A 20,774-nucleotide genomic window follows, 5' to 3' on the forward strand; every position below is an offset into this window, starting at 1 on the left:
AGGTTTGCCTGAGGTAACGTAATCGGTAAGCGAACCGGCCACGTAAGCGAGCCGGCCACCTCTTTCCGGAACGGCGTTCTATATCGATTTATCATATTACAACGCGTTAAAATGCCACCAATTCGCAAAAAAGACACCCTAAAATCCGCTCAGGATGAGGGAAAAATTGAATTAGCTATTTCCGACTTGAAAAATGGAAGAATTCGCAGTATTCGTGAAGCTGCTCGAATCTATATGGTCGCTCGTACAACTCTCCAAGATCGGATGCACGGAGTGCCATATCGACAGCTAACGCGCGCCAATAGCCATAAATTGGCTCAATCTGAAGAGGAATCCCTTGTCAAATGGGTGCTTGATTTAGATCGACGTGGATTACCCCCCCGGCACTCTCTCRTACGAGAAATGGCTAATTATCTTCTCTTACAACATGGGACTCAACGGGTTGGAGAAAAATGGGTATATAACCTTGTTAAACGGCGCCCAGAGATTGATTCTAAATTCTCACRAAGATACACCTACGAGCGTGCCAAATGCGAAGATCCAAAGATTATAAAAGAGTATTTTGACCGCGTACGAGATGCTATATCTCAGTATGGAATCCTTCCAGAAGATATCTACAATTTCGATGAGACTGGCTTTGCAATGGGACTCTGTGCAACTGCAAAGGTTATTACCGGAAGCGATCGATATGCTCGGCCGAAGCTTTTACAGCCTGGAAATCGAGAGTGGGTGACTGCAATTGAGGCAACAAATTCAACTGGATGGGCTCTGCCTCCATACATTATCTTTAAAGCAAAGAAAAACGTACGGTTAGGCTGGTTTGACGAGCTTCCGGATGATTGGAGAATCAATATTAGTGAGAATGGCTGGACTACAGATCAAATAGGATTAGAATGGCTCAAAACCCATTTTATTCCTCTTATTAATGGTCGTACAATGGGAAGATATCAAATGTTGATTCTTGATGGCCATGGAAGTCATTTAACAGCAGAATTTGATCGTACGTGCACGGAGAATAATATTATCCCAATCTGCATGCCACCTCATTCTTCACATCTCTTACAGCCTCTTGATGTTGGTTGTTTTGCAGTTTTAAAGCGACATTATGGGCAACTAGTTGAGCAGCGGATGAGGCTTGGTTTTAACCATATCGACAAAATCGACTTTTTAACGGCATTCCCAAGCGCTCGTACGGTGGCATATAAAGCCCAAACTATCCGGAATAGCTTCATGGCCACCGGATTAGTGCCTTTCAATCCGGATCGAGTTATACAACAACTTACTATCCAATTGAAGACCCCAACACCTCCCCCTAGTCGATCCAGCAATACACAATCATCCTGTTTACAAACACCACAAAATATACGTCAATTTATACAGCAGTCAACTACAATCAAGAAACGTATAAATGAGCGTATGGGGAGCCCAAATCAAGTGATTAATCAGGCAATTATGCGAATGTCAAAAGCATACGAAACAACTATGAATGACCTCTTGCTTATACGGAAAGAAAACTACGATTTACGAGCTGCGCATGAAAAAGAGAAGCAAAAGCGTAAGAGGTCTAATAAACAGATATCTATTGAGCAAGGGGTTACTAGAGAGGAAGCCCAAGCACTTATACAAGGTCAGATTGAGGCATCTATTACTGCTCCGGCCGAGCCGGAGCTCCCAGCTTCTCAACCAACCGTACGCCGTCAATTTCGCTGCAGTGGTTGTGGCGCTGAAGGGCATAAAATTAACCGATGTCCTAGTCGTACTGTTAATTAATTTTTTGTATGAGAAATGTATGCGGATTCGAAAAATATGATTTGAAATCGATATAGAGCGCCGTTCCGGAAAGAGGTGGCCGGCTCGCTTACGTGGCCGGTTCGCTTACCGATTACGTTAGCACGTCCTATGTATTTGTCAGATTCCGTAGTTAGTTAGTTAACTAATCACGTGTAGGATTACTAATAAGCATGTCCCAGAGTGGCATGTTAGGGCTTGCCGGAAGCTTCCAGGACCAGTTGTGTGCAGCTTCACTTATGCCATACTAAATAGTAGATAGTGACTTAGTCATGTCTAATGAGTTTGCTGTGAATGGGCTCTTTGAACAGAGAGATGGCAATTCACAGATAGCACCGGGCTGCCTGACTTATGAATAAAAGGACCTCCTACGAGACCATCAAGCTGATATATTAGGGCTACATACTAGGCATATAATTCACATTATCTACAGACAACGAAACACTCTGCCTAGCTATATTCAATTATATTCCCTTGATAATAGCATGTATTTAGCCAGTGTGCATATTTAGGTAGCAAGCCAGTTGTGAATTCACCTTATAAATCTGTCCACTCCTCATTCGAATCCGTGCAACATAGTGAATAGAACCCTGTCTTGGAACAGTTGCTGACTGATTTCTTTATACCTTATATCAAGCTAATAGCTGAAGGACTGTGAATGAACAATGAAAAGCAGGCTAGGAGTTCTGAGTAGGATAACACGAATAATCCCAGAGCACAAAACAATCACTTGCCATACTGCCTGCCTGGTTTCATTGATGGCACGACACGATGTCATACAATAGCCATGAGGCATCCTTGATTTCTAGCTCTCTGGCTATAAATTGCTCCTTCCCCTCCTGTCTGTCTTTCTTGTGTTTTCAACCATCCTTCCACTCATTTTCATCCCATCCCTGTATCCTTTCAGTTATATCTTCCTCGACAAAAAACTGAGCAAAACCATGGCAACCCAGTCATCTGAGAACGTCGGCCTTATGGTCAAACGAAACTCCCAGATATCTGAAAAATCTGGCGAGATGGACGGTCCACGCGAGAGCTTCCGCCAGGCGGGCGATGGAGACTCGTTGTTCGGGCAACCCATACGCCCGGTGACAGCTTACAGCGAATCCTCCACTCTTAACGCTTCTTCAGGTCAGGGATCGACTGACAGACTCCTTCCTGAACGTCCTGAACAACACGCTACCATTGAGACCCCCAAACATCCAGGGGAATATGAGGCGCATTCAATTCCGTACTTCTATGGCGACCTCAAGGAGCACCACAAGCTCCTCCTTGACACCGTTAGAAGACTTCGTTTGGACGCTTCCAAGTGGTATGCCGGTCAAACTCATCTGAAGGGCCTCAAGAAATTCGAAATCGATATCGTTCGTTTTCGTCCGTATTTCGATCCAAATGACGCCAGCCACCCCGAGAAACTCACAGATTTAGAACGCGACTTGCTGGCTTGCATTATCCAGCAGTCACTCACTCCGAGAAAGGAAAAGGTCCTCAACCCAGAGATCTTTGTCAATAAGTCCCAGATCGATCTCTTGAATGTCATTTCGGCATGGAACAAGAGTCAGAAATCTGAGCCGATGAGCCCAAGCTCCTCTTCAACCAGCCCAACCGCCCACAAATCTCGCAAGTTCGGATTCTTTTGAAGTCTGAAATACCAGAAGTCTCGGCAGCCGAAGAAGTTCCAAGTAAGTCCTGCTACCCTCGATGGCGAAAACTAGCTGGAAGAAATAAAATATCTGACTGCGTGCTTAAGAGCATCTCTTGGCTCTCTCGTGGTGGTTTTGCGGCGGTCTCAACCTAACTTTGTTCCTTGACTCGCAGTCTAGGCGGATCTCGTTACTTTCCTTTTCATACTCATCATTATTCCATGTACCAAGGCACATAGATCCTCTATGGCCTCGTATTTTCTATGACCTTACCAAATTTTGGTGGGATTCGCAATGGACTTTTTTAACTCGATTGTTGCCTGGTTGCCCACTGCATTTTTTTTAACGAGATCCAGAATTCTAATGCAATATTGCTCGCTTCTCCTTTATCTCACGTAAACGCCCGTAGGTAATCAGAGCCTCAACAAACCTTCAGGATATGTACATACGTCTGTAATTTGAGGGTTTGTCACAGTGAAATAGAGACCACTGCCGTCTGCCTTGTTGTTTGCTAGCAGCCACGGACATTTGGCCGACCTGCATTAGTCCTCAACATTATGCAAGTAATTTTTTTCTAGGAGTAGAAGATGGAAATAGGTATAAAAGAATGAATAAATGCTTTCCTGCACCAATTTTCCATCTCCGTGTTTGTTCTACGTCGATTCAACTCTTCACAAACCTAGGCAATCCCTCCATCAAAATGAAGGTCAAGTCAATCACATCTCATATCCTCCGCATCACCTCAGTGACAAGACCTTCCCAAGCCCAATACTCCCAAACGCAACTCGTACCTCGTGATAATCCAGACGGAGACGGGCATTATTGGCTAAGGCGAAGGAGGACAGTACGGTACCCCAGAACCTGTAGCAGCTGTCATCAATCATGTAGTTGCAAAAAGACTCATCTGCTGTAATCCCACACAGAAAACGTATCAAGAGCTATTATGTTAAAAACTGTCAATATCCAGAATAACATCAAAACAGCTGGTCTACGCCGGATCGTTGACGACTTGAAAAAGGAGGCTACGCGCTACTGGGGACATAATCAACTGCATGGTATGAGATTCATTCCATCTATTTCCCCGTTCTGAAGCGATAGTCAAGGCGAGTTAGCTAACCATAGAGAATTGAAATACTGATCAGCTGCCGTTTTAGATCAGTCTTGATTCCTTGCAGTTTGGCCGAAGAGACATTCTGTCGATCGATGTCCATATCAAATCAACTAGCTGCAATTCCCACACACTTTGATCATCACCCGGGGCATAATTTGTTTGTATTTAGCACATACAAAACAGTAAGATCAACTTTCCGCGCGAGTTGCCGTTCGATTCTACTCCGCTCTTCGTGACTGAGTTAGCGCAAGCAGTCCGGCATGATAGCGATAGCATGGTTCTCGATCTTTGGGGGTTATTCTACACATTCATTACCGGCTTTCCGAGAGCACCCATGGCAATGCTCTCGAGCGCCAGAGCACTAGTTGAAGTAAGGTATTGTGATGGCGTTTTTGATTTTTGATTTTGAAAGTACCATAACAGATTGTTCTAGATTGCCATTATGCAGGAGACCCAACACAGTATGCAATATTCATGGCTTTCTTAAAAGAGACTAAGCAATCTTCTCCATATTCTGCGGAGAAATACCCTGGATTCCCACGTTTCCAAGCTTGACACAGAAGCTTGTCCATAATGCGGGAATGGGACGGAGAGAACGGCGATACTTGGGGGTTTCCATTCCACAGTAACTTTGGAATACCCACTAGTTGGTCTTCTTGTTCGTACACAGCATAATCGTTGTCGAGAATTGGTTAGCTTGGCTTGAGGTGACCGAATGAATAATTCCCAATAGAGCTCAAAGTGAAACATCTAGACTATACGTAGATGTACAAGACTAATCACACTTCTCGCGATACTTGTCTGGTGCCTAAGGGAAGCTTGCAGCCAGCGGCACAATATCAGGATGGATATGCTGCAGCGAGCGTCCAACTTCAGGCTGTCACTGCCCTCCATGAGAATGACTTTCCAAATACCAAGGAATGACGTAAATAGTGCAAATAGTATCATATTTACCGGCAGTGCCACATATCTTCACATCGTAGTGGTTTAATTTATTAATTCCAAAAGGCAATGATTTCCTCCGGACCCCACGGGGAAGTTCTCCGGATCCCCACGTTTCCAAGGTTGAAATGGAGCTTGGGGGCATATAAAGTTTGACGGAGAGAAGAGCGATGGTTCGGTGGTTCCAAATTTCAACTATTTTCTGTTTGCAGGATTGTTGTTAAGATCTTAGAAAACTAGCCATTACCTAACCACTTGGACCTTTGGGATACACGAGGAACATCTCGTTGCAGCATAATGAGGTTGAAGGGGCATTTTAGTAAAGCTGCTAAAAACTCTAATATATATATAATATGTACAAAAAATCATCAACGTACCCTGTATCTTTGTCGTAGTGAACCTTGGCAGTTGCCTCGGTCCTTTGACTGAAGCCCTCATCAACTCACAGCACAGATAGAAACACCCCTTGTGTTGTCGACTGATATGAAGTGGAGGCAAGCTCTATACATCTATCCATTGCTTCAAGTTGGCTGATTTGTAGAATGCATCAATAACTTTCAAAATCTTGACATTTGTCTGTAGATCGCAACATCCATCTGCAGACGCGGTTCCTCGTACACGATTGAACAACGATCTGAATTGCTTGCGATAGCATGAAGGAACATTAGATGTACCATGGGGCAGCTCGGTCGACAATTTCGTCTCACCAGCCGCAAAACTGCCCCGAGCTTCACGAAGGTATAATGTCCCAACTGGGAAATCTGGAATGACATGTAGCGACCCATTCGTTCCATAGATATCGATGGCCCATTCATTGCACCATTCCGTGGGCTCCCAGGCTGTCATGTCAAGCACGATAGTTTTATCGGGGTATTCCATAATACCGGAGCAAACATCTTCATAAAGCAAAGTACCAACACCGAATTCACCTGTCGTGACAGTGCCCGTGAATAAGTCGGGAATCCAGCCAACGACGGGATGCGGTGGTCGCTCTGGCAGTTTTCGAATAGACGAAACCACCCTCTCAGGAGCACCAAAAAGATCGATTACGTTCTCCAACGTGTGACAGCCCTCTGTCTGCATAATACCTCCTAGATCCTCGGGGATAGATTGCCACAAATCCATTCCGGCGCCAGATGGGCAACCGCCGTGGAACCGTGCAGTCGTGATATCGCCTAGAACGTTCTCCCGAATGACCTTTCTAGCAAACTCCAGTGCTTCAGAATAATGGATTTCATAGCCCAACTCGACAGCAAGACCGGGTCTTTTTGCCTCAATCTCCTCGGCCAAATTATAAAAATCGGCCGGGTCTGCCGCGCCAGGCTTCTCCAAGAATAGACCCTTGAAGGGAGCCGGATGGTCAATAGCAAAACGAGCCCATCGTGGCACATCGGGGTCCAAGGAGTGGATCATAACTACATCCGGATTTGTATTCAACAATTCCTCTGCAGTGTTGAAGCGTGGTAGACGTGGCAGGCGTTTTGCCAATTCACTCGCGATCTCTTCCACTTCTTCATGGAAGCCACAAAACTCAAAGCCACCCATTTTGTCCAGCACGGCGAAGCGGTACTTCACGTGTGGGTGGCGTGTGCCGAGGAATGCTATCTTGATAGGCGCTTTTTGATCATCGTGTGTTTCGTCTTGAAAAGTGAATTTTGTGTTTAAGATATCCATACTGCGGACTGTGCGCTCTGTAGACTGTGTCTTCCCGTTGCTATTTACTTCCCAGTGGCTTTTCTATATCGTATATATTAACTTCAGAGGTGTCGATAAAACTAGGTTTTATTGGTTCCTTTTGGATATCAAAACCATCCCACGCAGTCATAAACCCTAAAGCGGGATGAGCAGTTGCATCCCACCCATGAAGGGCTTATCAGAAGTCGTGGATCCCGCGCAAAGACTCCAAGCCTCGCCACGCGATTACAGTAACTGACTAGTATAATCTCAATCCATGGTTACTATTAGCGATTGACTCACTCTAGCCTAGCATTGCAGCCATGAAAGCCGCAATCACAGTCTCCCTTAATGACGTGCATTGCAAAATAGCCTACATATCACACGAGCACGCGGAGTGATGTTAGAGTTCCTATCCCACGCAAGACCCAGAGGCTGCAGATTCCACCAAACAAAAGTCGCCGTGGGGTCTATCACAGCTAGAAAGGCTAGAGCTATGGTGATGCTCTTATCCTTATCACCGGCGTTATCGCCTCGCCATGTGGAGTAATTGGCATGATCCAGATGCCGATATCAGCGCTAGGTACATAGAGTAGAGTTCGTATGACTCCTATCAACATGTCGGGGTAGCAGTAGGAGGTTTCGGTATTTATCTAGTAGGCGCCCTCCCACGTCTGTCCCGGCTGTTCCCTTCATGAAAAATATAAAATATATTATTGCTCTATTCAATCAGTTGCCTTTGACGTGTGTGACACGATGGCCTCGGATCTCGAAACGAAATCGTCTCAGGCAGACGTGAAAGACGCGACAGTCATCAACGACACAGAAACAGCCATGACCCATGATGTACAAACCGAAGGAGAGACAGCATACGCAACTCCTCCCAAAGGATACCGCATCTTTGGAAATATCGTCATTCCTGCCTACCGCTCGCCAATCGTGCAATGCGTGATCATTGCATGCGTCCATCTCCTAGTCGTGGGCATGTTCAATGTGCTTTCAGGTCTAGGTGGTGGTGGCCAGGTCAACCCTACAACGAGCAACAATGCCAATACCATCTTATACAGCTTGTTCTGTTTCTTTGCTCTCACTGCTGGGTCCGTGGTTAATTTCCTCGGGCCCAAGATCACGCTCGCTATGGGTGGCGTGGGCTATTCCCTGTTATCAGCTTCATATTGGAGTTATAACCATAATAGCAATGATGGGTTTGTGTACTTTGGTGGTGCTATGTGTGGTATTGCGGCTGCATTCCTCTGGTGAGTTTTTTATTGCTGTCTTCTAACTATCTTGGAAATTTTATACATCTGCTAGCTCGTGATATAGACATTACTAATACGTAAATTTCTGATACAGGACCGCCGAAGGTGCGCTTATTATGTCACTTCCAATGGAGAAGGATAAAGGCAAATACATCAGTATCTTCTACGGTATTTCGTTCTTTGGCACAGTCATCGGTGCCATTATCCCTACTGTTGAGAACTGGGGCGTCACAACTGCTGGAAGTGCTAATGATGCAACTTACATTGCGCTCTTTATACTGATGCTTTGCGGCAGTGTTGTGGCTTGTTGCATATCTAATCCTTCACGTGTCATTCGTAATGATGGAAGCCGGGTGTTCATCCCACGCAATACGACTTTCATGCAGGAGCTGAAGAATATTGTCGTGGTTGTCAAAAAAGAGCCATGGATTATCCTCTTTTTCCCATACAGTTTTGCTGGCTTGTGGTACATCCCTTACCAAAGCAATGATTTCAACGCTTATTTCTTTGACCTGCGAACGCGCGCTTTTGGCTCTCTGTGGTTTGATTTTGGTCAATTTGTCATGGCTGTGTTGATGGGCATGCTGCTTGACTGGAAAGCTGTCGGGAACAGGCGTCGCCGTGCTTTTATTGGCTGGACAGTGTTATTTGTCCTGCTCAATGCCGTCTTCATTGGCGGTGTGTTCCCAGCTCGGCGTTCGCATCGTGGAGTAACACCCCCAGGCGGTCTTCTCGACGTTGACCAGAAATCGCGAGCTGCTGGGTATATCACTCTTTTTGTGTTCTATGGCTGCGTCGATGGTGCTTGGCAGGCTTTTGCCTGGTGGATTGCTGGCTGTCTCTCCAATGATCCGCTCGTTCTGTCTATATACGCCGCTTTCTATAAGGTGTTTGGCGCCATGGGAGCTGCTATCGTGTTCAACCTGGACGTTCGCGAGATTAGCTACCAGGCCATGTTCGGCAGCTACTGGGGTTTGCTGGCGGGATCTATGCTATTTATTCTTGTGTTGATTTACAAGAGAGTGGAAGATTCAACTGCGTTGATCACAGAGGCTGCAGTACCTGTGGAGAAGATCGTGCCCGTTGATGAGTGATTTGCTTTGACGGCTACTTTAATATAGAGGAAAAGGCAAAAGATGGACTGCAGTCGGACGTTGCCTATAATTTAATCTGATTGTATTTATTCATGTGCATAATCTACCATTTCTCAAATATGTTAATAATATTGCTCTGGTGAAGTTTGCCCCTTATATCTACTATGTCAATGATATTCAGATACGATATACATTAGATCAAGTAGTTTATCATGTATAAGAGTTACCCTTAATTAAATCGCGATGGCTTCGATACCCAAGAAATACAATGTTTGCCATTGTATGACGTCTTTCCCAATCTGGTAAGCTCTAGACACATTTTTCATCCGCATAGCTGCACTATACATCTGTTATCAATATCTCTTTATTTGAAAATAACCTGGAACCTTTTCAGAAGAGATGGAACCCAGATACTCAAAGACTAGACGAGTTGTGATGCTTTCCTAGTAATCATATGATAAGACCATCAATGCGAGTCACTGTTGGACTCAGATTCAAATGATTTAGTTAAATGCCAGTTGTAGTCATAATGATATACCCATATAAAGCCCAGCTTTTAAATACAACAAATCCTTGACCCTTGTTTCGTGCGTATCAACGATTCATTGTACACCAATTCATTGTATATTGCACGAAGACAAAAGCTTTCAAGATTGGTCACGTTTTGTTTGAAGGTACTAACCAAATACCCCTTGAGACACTTGGATAATCCATATCTAATATATACACATCACCACCACCTTGGCTTTGCAAATACTACAGGTCTAGACTATTCCATTTTTTATCCTTCCAAGTGTGAAGATTTGCTAGGGGGCTCAGTGACAGGGCATGTGCAGTGCCCTGGCTGCTGCTCATGTTGATTCACACTGCACAAAGCCCTTTGTGGACTCACAATAGCTTCAAAGGGGAGCAGAAAGTTCCTGTAGGAATCCTTGATTGCTGAAACCTCCCAGATATCCAAAACACTAGGCGTTTGCAACAAACAGAGATAGCCAGTGAGTAGCAGGTGTGTGATAGGGTATAAGAAGGAGGGAGTTGCCCTGTAGGGACGGGTCTTCTTTCCTGCCTATATCCAGCATATTTTCTCGGTGTTTCGCCCCCAGCGAGGTCGTTGACATAGCGAGAAATACAAGAACAAATTGACGATAATGTCTTCTTCAAATCAAACTCGAGCTTTCCTTATCCCCCAAGGTCCAAGTCAAGGCCTAGTTCACAGTTCGTTCCAAGGCCCTGTTCCTAGTCCAATTCAAGGTTCAACTCATGGTTCAGGTCGCGAATCAATTCAACGTCCTCCTGATGCAATGCTTCAAATTCCAGATCCGGTTGTGGCTAGGGTAATGAAAAGGCACCCTGATTTACTTTTTCGGGATCCAGATCAAGCCTCGGCTCGCGGTTCAATTGAAGGCTCAGTCCACGGTCCAGCTCGTGGATCAGTGCAAGGTTCAGCGCGTGGATCAGTGCAAGGTTCAGCGCGTGGATCAGTGCAAGGTTCAGCGCGTGGATCAGTGCAAGGTTCAGCTCGTGGATCAATGCAAGGTTCAGCGCGCGAATTAATCCAACTTCCAATTCCAGGTTCAATTCAAGGGTCGATCCACGGTTCCGCTCGTGGATCAGCTCGAGATCCAGGTCAAGGCCTAGCTCACAGTTCGTACCAAGGCCCTGTTTCTAGTTCAAATCAAGGTTCAACTTACGGTTCAGCTCGCGGACCAACTCGAGATCTAGGTCAACCTCCGTCTCATGGTTCGTCTCGCAGTTCAATCCGTAGCTCAGCGCAAGGTTCGTCTCGCGGCTCGTCTTACAGTTCGCATTCTGGTGAATGGGCCCGACCTCGTAGAAGCCTGCGCCAAGCTACTTTAGAATGGATCGCCAACGGCACCGTATACCCCAAGAATGACCCAAGGGTACAGATGGTGAGAGATCACCATGACCGTGAGAACTACGAGCGTGACAGAGCTAAGGCTGAGGCCAAGGCGAAGGCACAATGGTAGAAAAGATTTGAAAACCTTGCTTAAAATCGGCTGATGGCCATCGCATGAAACGGGGTTCTCAAATCAGAAAGGAGTTAGATGGTTGTCCGGTAGGATTGCCAGTGTGATGAGTTGAGCTGCTGACTGTGCGCCATTTCCTATTTGGGTGCTTTTTGAGATCGCCTCTATGCTCCAGGGCTGATAATCCTGTGTGCACATATGGGGTTGGATGCTAGAAGGGTTGGATATATAAATTCGAAAATTAATGGTGGTCACAGAAAAGTCATTCTGGTGTATGTACAACTATTGCACTCGTGCAGCGAGCAATGATAAGATTGCTAATATGATGACAATCATGTCAGCCATGTATTATTTCTCGAGGCATTCCCATCGACATTTTCCACATTAGCTCACACTGCCGAGGTTCCCTGTGCCAAGAAGTCATTGTCAAAACATGATATAGCCGCAAACTCGTCCAGTTCTTGCGGAAAATTAGAGATAAATCCTTCGAATCCAAAATGCGGTGTTTGCGGTAAGTTTGAAGCGTCCATTATATGTGCCATGCCAAGTTGATTGTATAGTGATTTGTCGTTTGTTGTTTGATTGCCGTTGCCGTTTTCGGTGTCATTTGAATCGTCAATATTTTCAAAAATCTTGTCATTTGCACTAGTCGGTACTGGGTTGTTGACAGTGGGTGGCGTTGAGTTTGGTGCCGTGATGCCTTTTGGTTCGACAAGGCCATTCATTGAATTTGGCAATGTAATTGCTGGAGGGGACTGTAAGTATTGCATTGCAGCTGCATCTTGTGTTTGAGGCTGATTGATGCTAGTTGATGCTGAGGTGCCAGTAGCCGGCGAGATAGGCCCCGTCTTCCATAGCATTTCCCAGCTCTTGAATCGCTCATATCCAGAATCTATCGAGTCCCGGTAATCTTTTGCATAGGCTTGGCTTTCACTCCAATCTTCAAGGCGCCGTATGGCACGCTCCAGTGTCTCAATAACAGTTACTGCCGATCTAGCAGAGCCAATGCCCATCGACATGATCTTGATAAGTCCCATACCCTGTGACAGAGCGTTGCGTAGCCTCTCTGTGCGTTTAGTCAAACTCTGCGCGAGTATGACTAAAAGTGCTGCGCGGCATGAGCTGAATTCCGTATAGGAGGCTCGCGCGAGACCGGTCTCATCGCGCAAAAGTCGGCATAGGTCGACAATTTCGAGTGCCGCTTCTACGCAGTCACTCACCAGAATAATCCTCAATTTCGATCTATTCGCAGAAGCCTTCTGTGAAGGGGTTGGGTTGGCGCTCCGTATATTAGTGAAGAGAAATGGACGACCCATAAAAATTCTAGTTAAGCAGTAGTCGAGTTTAAGATGCACATTGGAGCGGAATAGGGGGCCGGAAGGATTGAGGTCACGGCACAACGTTTCTTCCGGTAAGCTTGACCACCAATCAATAAGTTCTCGGCGTTGGGTTAGGAGTTTTTCTAGTGATTCTGGTTGCTGCCATTTTGGACAGTCACGAAGTGATGATCTGATACGATACCCACAATGGTCAGATTTAATGTGGATCAAGTGAATTAATAGGTATACTAACATTGCCTGCGCTATAGCGCCTAGCTTTAAGGTGAGTTTTATCAGCGCCACCATGTTTGCGTGGTTGTTTGCGCCAGAATAATGGGCACTAGGTAAATCGATAGGCAAATCGGCATCAACATCGCCATCAGTGATGGAGGCAGGCCTGCCATGCAAGATACAAATGCGTCTTTTTTTAAGAAAAAAGTCAGCGGCATATTCTGTATGAAATTGATTTGGTTTATATACTTCTCAATAGTGAATGCAGTCCAGAAGACACGGTTGCGCACTTCTTGCATGTATGGAGTTAAGCCTTCTCCAGTGTACTTTCGATGCATACCATTTTGAATTGCCAATTTCATGGCTAAGCCAAAGTAAGTATATGACAGACCTGAGGTATCAAGGGGCAGCAGATAAGTTCCAATTAGCAAACAGGCCTGAACACTTCTCACGGAAGCGGTAGCGATAATATCGGGGAGCAACTTGGATGCAAAATTGTAGAATGTCAAGCCGACTTCGTCTTCTGAGAATCGGTGGTCGTCGACTGCCGAGGTATCTTCCCGGTTAAGCTTGTTGACTGGCGTTGGTGATTCCATGTGGGCAAATTGTGTGCCTATTGCCAAAGTCATCAAGATGGAGCAGACACATGCAGCATCGACCGAGGTAAAAACACCCGGGTTGTTGTAACAAATAGCTAGCTTCTCGCGAAGCCAGTCTTCTTCAACGTAAAAGTTGTTTGTCTTTGCATACTTGCAGGTGACATTGAAGAGAAATTCTGCAACATATCGAGGTGGTAAACACCCTACAGCGGCAGACACTAACGTCGATCCTGATTCCAAACGCGTAGACCGCCATCTCTCTTCGAACGGTACTGTCTCTGTGCTATCCTGTTTGAATGGAGTCAGAAATGGTACTGATAATGTAAATCTGAAGGTCGAGGTATCTTACTTCCGGTGCACTCGATTGCATCCATTCATCGATCTTCTTCCGAATTTTCATGGAAAAATTCAGGTAAGAAAATTCTCCAGAATACTCTAGACTCATGTCAGCCAACATATACGCGAACTTAAAGTATATAAGTTCCAGGAGCTCTCAAAGTACAACTCACGGGTAGTATTATCTGGAAAAGCGCGGATGCTGAAATCCTCTTCATCAATTGCTAGATCTTCAAGATCGTCGGCCTCGGCTTGAGTCGGGGGCCCGTCAGATCCAGATTGTCCGCGATGATACCTTTGCAAATCATCCGCAATTTTGCGAAGGGAGGGTACATCGAATGTCGTGTTGGGCATGTAGTGAGCCAATATACGTTCCATATAGTGGACACGCTCAGCTTCGGTGTCATCATCACGAGTGAAATTCTCAGCTCGTTGAAGTGCCCTGAAATTTCCTCATGGTTAGACATTTGATTATCATTGTTCTGCGACATGTTGTTCTAACCTGCCAGGCCTGTCGTTTTGTTCAGATGGAGAGTTGAAGATGCATTGGCGATGGTAACGAGTGCACCTGCGGCAGGGCACTCCACCCTCGCATTTCTCCTTCACTCGTCTGCACCCATCGCATCTACGGAGGTGCGTTAGTATCTTTATCGTGCATACGTAGCTTTAAAGAGGGCCTCGGATGAATTCTTACGCTCGCACCGCCCTTTTGCGGTTCTCTTCAGCAACACGCGGCCTCTTGGCTCTGTTCGCAGGGTGTGAATATGGGGGTAGCTCCATAGCTCCCTTTCATTGGGTCGGATTCAACACACCAATATCCGTTAATGAATGCAGAAGATGTTCGACGCTTTTGCCATAGAGCAAGGATTCAGCGGTCGGGATCAAATAGTATCGCCAGAAATGAAGCTTGGCAAGTTGCAAAATCTTGCCGGTTCAAACTCAAGTGTGGTTATGGCAGCCGCAGACTTGATAGGGCCGTGATGTTTGATATCGTCGGGGTCAGAGACAAGGATGCAAGAATCAAGTTCGGTCAAGCACTCGCTCGATGTGGGGATTTTGATAAGCCGATCGGAGCCTGAGGGAAAAGCGAGACCATTCCTGTCTACGACTAGCGCGCTCGAGGCTGCGGAAATATGATTGGCTTTAGGAAATAACTTCTGATTGATTGGATAAAGGTTATCTATGGATCCCACTAACCAGTTTCGGGACGGAAGTAGGGCTTACTTTTAGGGCTTCCTCTTTCTATCCTTTTTTGCAAGCATCTAATAGATATCTATGATGTATGTGTACGTACGGTATTCTATTCACAGAAATATACTAATATCACTACTTATGCGAGGCTATGCTATGCTATGACACGCTAAACAACGAGGAATCTAAGAAACATGCAAAAAGATAAAAGTCGCACTTTTATCCTCTCCGTTGCCCTGTTACAGCAAGCTTTGCCCTCCTCCACAGTTCCCCATACATAGCTATCCGTGAATCCTTTGTCCTAGTCACGGCCTCTGTATTCTCAAGGGCACGACGAAACAAAAATCCCATGCACTCCTGAACGGAGCCCCAGGTAAGCAGTTTATAAACATTAGGCCTTTCGAGGGGTTGAATTTCCTTGGTGGAGAAATCTTGTTCTGTGGTATGAGAGAAACTATGAATCAGATCGCAGCTGATTTCGTCTGCCATGCCCTGCAGTTGCGCATATGCCAACTCAATTCGTGGCTCGTTGTTTGCGGCTTGTTTAGTACGGATTGAATGGGCCTTAAGCACGGAGTCGCGGTTGTGTGTGGCGATTATTGCATTCACAGAAGGTAAGCACTTCTGATCCTTGCTCTCCGGTGCAGGGCGAAGCATCGAATTGTAGCGTCGCGTCAGAAGGGCTTCGACAATGCCGTCATAGCATGCGTCTGTATCTTCTTTGGTGTCCCAAATCAAATGACGTGACTCTATTTTCATGTATGCGCCCCGAACAAGCTTTACTCCTAGAGTATACCCATCTTTCTCGGCCATAGCGAGATGTCTGGCAATATTGGCTGGCACTCCTTTTAGGTAGGCTTGATAGGTGCCGTAAAAGGTAGCGCGTCCGGGAGTTTGCAAGTTGCAATACTTTTGATATTTCATAATCCAGTCTTCAATGCCCAATTGGACGGCCTGCTCTTCTGCATCCACCAAAAGGCGTGCTGATTTGGCGATGGCAGCGTCACAAGCCTTGCGAATCGCACTATCCATGTATTCAGACGGTGGCTGACGGTCTTTTAAGAGATGTACAGCTTGCGTGCCCATGCCTGTAAACCTGTATTTTGTGATTGGTTAGACTGGTATTCTTGTTATTCGGATGGAGTAAAACACGTACTTCAACGCAATAAAATCTCCTTCGGTCGCCATATCAACACCTTGTAATGTGCCTTGCAGCCATGTATCTATCTCCTGTCGCGCCAGCGTCTCATCGTGTGGATTTGAGTTACTATCTGCAACCAATACCTCACGAGCATATCCCAACAACACGCCGCGACAGCCTAGGTCTTTAGTCTCCACAATAGACTGTTGTACCTCTGCTTTATTCTCTCCGGCATTAAACTGCTTGTAGATAGTCTTCTTCACCACCCACTTCAGCAACGGATTGCGATCCACGTCTGTAAGAGCAGATTTAGGATTCTCTAGGAGCGAGAGTGCCCATATGCACGGCCGGAGCAGTAGCGGCGATGACGAAACGGTTAGAATGAAAGCCGATCGTAGGACTGCAGAAAGCGGGAGGTCTCCAAGTGGCGACTTGGTGGAGGTAAGTTTGGATGGTGGCGCCGTTCCTTCAGGCTTTTGGAGGTGGTTGTGCTGACTCTTGGACTGTCCAGGTTGCAATGCCTGTGGCACAGAGTATGATGGCTGCAAGAGCGAGCCATTTGCAGTTGTGCCTACTGGTCCTGAACCCAGCACCGTCGCCGATGACTTGGCATGTTGACTTGTGCTGACGTATCTTGTGTTACGGAGGACATGAGCAGCCTGGGGGGTTATCGAGCTGGATAAAGCACAGAGTGCGCGAGTGCGCTTCAACATACTCATCATCAGTATCGATAATATCGACTTGTCGAGTCCTTGCTTCTATGGATTAGAAAGAGCAAGAATTAAAGAAAAATAAAGATATGGTTCAAGAGATAAAATAAGAGTATGGAACCGGCTCGGGTCATGAGCAAACCAAAGAGGGAAAGCGGATTGCCACAGGCTGCTTGCTCCGAGCTCTGGGCAGATAACCCGTTTCCCTGCTGCCGGCGACGACTAATTCAGAAATGAGTCAACTTGATCTGCAGGTTCGTCTCAACCAAAAGTCCCATGCATACTCCATAGGGCCCAGGGACGACGAAGCGGTTGGTCTCGACCGGATCGATGCAAATGCATCGTCGGGCCGGCGGACCCGCGCATCTGATCGGCTACTGTACCGGGAAGCAACTGCCGGTTGATCGGTCCAGCAAGCATCCGATTGGACGCGCGTATCTACATTCGATCCGTCTCAGATTCTCTAAGAAGATTAGACGTCATTTACTATGACTAGCAATGATATATCAATTCACCGACTAAGCTACTACTTCTCCGGTACAACCTCTCCTATTGACTTCCAAAAATCGCATCTGGCTCCCCGGCCACCTTCCCAGTCGTATGCATTCACCACCGTGAAATTCGGTACTAATCCGGGCTCGACGTAGGTCTCAATCTCGAAATCATAGGGATTGGCCAGGTCGGTGGCAGTGGTCAAATTTCCGCCCGTTTGGTTGAGGCTCACTTGGAGTGGATTTTGTGGTGTGTATGCTGGCCAGGACGCTAAAACTTGGGCGATGTCCGTTGGCACGTCAGATATATAAGTGCTGACGTTGGTTGGTGCTCCGTTAGCGATAAAACTATCTAAAAATGCTTATTTTTTTTCAGCTGATTAGCTTCACGTTTTTCTTTTCCTTCGCAAATTTCTGACTGGTTAAAGGCTGAACTTACAGATAAAGGAATCCTGGAATGCTTGGGACATGGTGTCTTGTAAGTAACCGTAAATTTGGAAATATGTAGCCAAATCATCCGCATGCAATGAGTTTACAAGTGAGAACTGGTACTTATGACTCTGCCTTCCATGCCGGCCGAATGCATCAGCAAGCCAGTATGATGGACAGACAAACGTCATCTCTGCATAGAGATTCTATATTTCATTATCAGTTGGGAATTGTACCACTTTATTCTCGGAGCCTTACGTTAGCACGCTGCTGCTGGCCAACTGCAAAGGGGCTCACAAAAACGGCTGTTGCATCTTCATCAACGCCGTCTGTAGCGAAACGGACTGTTGGCGGATCTTGTGGCATAGGGTATTGATCCAATATTGGTTGTACTTCTCTATCAGTAAGCTGGGGCATTAAATAGCGGATGAACTCGACAAAGTCGTCCTCCGTACTAATATTTTGGGGCACAAAGCTGACGCCTTCGTTTGCGTTATTCTAGCGTCCTATAATCAGCACTTAGTACGAAAAGCTCCCTTCGAAAGACACATACTCCTACTAAGCCTCGGTTCCCATTGAGGGGTCCTTTAGTAAGTTGCACACTTGGCCGTTGCTGAACAAATCTCCCATCTGTGACAGGCAGGAAGGCCCATTGTCCGTATTTGGCATTAACAGTAGCAGCGTAAGAAGCATTTTGAAGGATGTCAGTATCTTGGGCCACGAGGCAGTCGAAAACAGTTTCCGTGGTACTATTAGAGCATCCTGCTAAATCAGCAAACGTCTCGTACGCCGCAACTGTAGCGGGATCGTCGTAGTTCCATTGCTGAGGAAGATAAGGGCTCGCAGCAAAAACCTAGCCTTTCGTCAATACTTGACCATCTATAGAAATATAGCATCAGGGCCTTCATACGCCATCGAACAGATCGTCTCCCACAGCACCACCGTAGGCCATAGAGTGCAACATTACCGAGCCACCGCCTGAGTACACGTTAGCCTAGTATGTAAAGAGATTAAGATATATATCTTGACATACCGGCCGATTCGCCGGCTATAGTGACACGGTTTGGATCTCCCCCAAAGAGCGAAATATACTTCTGTATCCATTGCAGAGCCAGATATTGGTCATGTAGACCGGCATTAGCGGTTCCATATTCCTGGACTTCATTGCCTGCGAGGAATCCAAACGCTGCAAGCTAGCAATGAGAAGAGTCATGAGTAAGCCAATACTCCGGTTGTAGTACTCGAGATAAAAACGGATATTATGAACATACTCGGTATTGCATTGCGACACCGACAAATTTTGACTCAGAAACATTGATAAGAAACGGCAGGTTGGTGTCCCCTGATCCAGTGCCATAACCACCGCCATCTGAGTCGAGGATTAGCCGAGGAACATAAACGCAGTTATTGCGTCAAATATGTAAGGACATTTAGATGGAGGAAACTCACGGATATAAACAAAAACGGGCAAATCGACAGCATCGGGCGGGGACCAGACATTCAAAATCAAACAATCTTCACTTTCTGATGAGCTCGCTGTCCACTTAGGCTCTGCCGTACTGCATTAGTGGTTAGTTGTACATCCTATAGCCTTCAAAAAGCAAAATAAAGCAGATATGGGCTTACTCAATATGATCTGGCGCCTGAGGACATACTGAACCCATAGTACTTGCATTTACAAAGGTGCCATTGAATGTTGTCTGCGGAGGAATAGATGCCTGCCATCGCAGTCTCCTAAGAGGCGGTTCAGCGTAACGTATTCTTCACAGTTCTAAGGTTAGCCGACTGCCAATTTGAGGTACGACCTAATGTTGATATTGCGCGTATACTTAAGCTGACGCATCAATTGCTACATACCCATACCAATGATTCAAACCATCATTGTACACCCCAGCATAGCCAGCATAGCCAAGATCTACTTTCAATGAATTGGTTGGGTCAGGCAGTTGGCCGGCCGGGAAAGGGTTGCTGGGGGGCGTGGATTGAGAGAGAGAAGAATGCGCGTATAATGAGAGGAGAAGAGCCTGTAGCCACGACGACCGGGCGCCCATGTTCACCAGCTAATCCGATGAAGAAGCTGGCCACCCAACAGCTATAGAATACTTCTATATTATAAGATTGTAAAGCGATCTGTTCACGAGAAAGATCGGTTATTCCTTGCAGCAAGGGATGGATGATATGGGACCTTCCTTGGAACAAAACGTGCAGGAACCTGTCGGTACATATTCAGATGTGACACATACACGTCGCTATATATGCATATTGAAATAGAAACACGATCAATATGCAATGACCCAATAAATTATACCTCCCTCTCCTCCGATTGCCTCGGTGTGAAAGGTCGGACTTGGATGAGTGATATGCTACAGGGATTGGTGGAGATACAATTGTATACATCTATGGCGGCCGGCAGATCATCCACTAGCGCTGCCCTAGTGCCATACATGGTCTCTTATTTTCCATCTAGGCAAGATAGGTAATATTGCTTCGAGTCAGTTGGAGTAGGGTTGATGATCTCAATATTCATGGCGGAGTATGCTCCTGATTGACGTATCCGGTATTTAGTTTTGGCTTAGAAAGTTATCTTAATTCAACAAGAAAAGAAGCAACTGGTACTTTTGGCACAACCCCGGAAATAAACCCTAATTCTGCATCCTGCAAATCCCCCGCAATAAAGAATCATCTCAAATTCTTAATAACCGGCTTTTCCCCGCATCTTCAGTGGTTGGACCTTGGGTAGCATTCAGGCTGCATGCCCGACATCCAGTCTGTAAGGTATGTCATATTAAGCTGCGTCGGGTCATCAGCAGCCGAGGAAGATAAATTCA

The 20,774-nt window shown here is 46.1% G+C and overlaps 5 protein-coding genes across 5 annotated transcripts, besides 2 other annotated features; 2 read left to right on the forward strand and 3 right to left on the reverse strand.

Annotated features, from left to right (window-relative positions):
* Positions 1-14: 14 nt before the first annotated feature.
* Positions 15-1,890: a repeat region (Identified by RepeatMasker using a combination of RepBase library and repeat library created with RepeatScout).
* An 839-nt stretch (positions 1,891-2,729) lies between these two features.
* Positions 2,730-3,428, forward strand: UA08_03396 (hypothetical protein; the record flags this gene model as incomplete). The annotated part of the gene is made up of 1 exon (XM_020265692.1): positions 2,730-3,428. One exon carries the CDS (start codon positions 2,730-2,732, stop codon positions 3,426-3,428), a length of 699 nt encoding a protein of 232 aa, XP_020121686.1.
* A 2,557-nt stretch (positions 3,429-5,985) lies between these two features.
* On the reverse strand, positions 5,986-7,158 carry UA08_03397 (hypothetical protein; the record flags this gene model as incomplete). The annotated part of the gene is made up of 1 exon (XM_020265693.1): positions 5,986-7,158. The coding sequence occupies one exon, from the start codon at positions 7,156-7,158 to the stop codon at positions 5,986-5,988; it is 1,173 nt and encodes a 390-aa protein (XP_020121731.1).
* Positions 7,159-7,914: 756 nt separating this feature from the next.
* On the forward strand, positions 7,915-9,511 carry UA08_03398 (hypothetical protein; the record flags this gene model as incomplete). The annotated part of the gene is made up of 2 exons (XM_020265694.1): positions 7,915-8,414; positions 8,512-9,511. 2 exons carry the CDS (start codon positions 7,915-7,917, stop codon positions 9,509-9,511), a joined length of 1,500 nt encoding a protein of 499 aa, XP_020121730.1.
* A 935-nt stretch (positions 9,512-10,446) lies between these two features.
* Positions 10,447-10,608: a repeat region (Identified by RepeatMasker using a combination of RepBase library and repeat library created with RepeatScout).
* A 139-nt stretch (positions 10,609-10,747) lies between these two features.
* UA08_03399 (hypothetical protein) lies at positions 10,748-14,764 on the reverse strand (the record flags this gene model as incomplete). The annotated part of the gene is made up of 10 exons (XM_020265695.1): positions 10,748-10,840; positions 10,871-11,145; positions 11,203-11,359; positions 11,895-12,822; positions 13,072-13,215; positions 13,299-13,936; positions 13,998-14,083; positions 14,158-14,426; positions 14,487-14,609; positions 14,679-14,764. 10 exons carry the CDS (start codon positions 14,762-14,764, stop codon positions 10,748-10,750), a joined length of 2,799 nt encoding a protein of 932 aa, XP_020121323.1.
* Positions 14,765-15,394: 630 nt separating this feature from the next.
* UA08_03400 (hypothetical protein) lies at positions 15,395-19,997 on the reverse strand (the record flags this gene model as incomplete). The annotated part of the gene is made up of 14 exons (XM_020265696.1): positions 15,395-16,271; positions 16,332-16,991; positions 17,032-17,074; positions 17,311-17,464; positions 17,568-17,869; positions 17,957-18,152; positions 18,205-18,444; positions 18,500-18,799; positions 18,857-18,924; positions 18,980-19,139; positions 19,218-19,315; positions 19,396-19,505; positions 19,573-19,680; positions 19,804-19,997. The coding sequence occupies 14 exons, from the start codon at positions 19,995-19,997 to the stop codon at positions 15,395-15,397; spliced, it is 3,510 nt and encodes a 1,169-aa protein (XP_020121324.1).
* Between the last annotated feature and the right edge of the window lie 777 nt (positions 19,998-20,774).

This window comes from Talaromyces atroroseus, assembly GCF_001907595.1.
Source record: "Talaromyces atroroseus strain IBT 11181 chromosome Unknown scaffold_3, whole genome shotgun sequence".
In the NCBI taxonomy this organism is placed as follows: domain Eukaryota; kingdom Fungi; phylum Ascomycota; class Eurotiomycetes; order Eurotiales; family Trichocomaceae; genus Talaromyces; species Talaromyces atroroseus.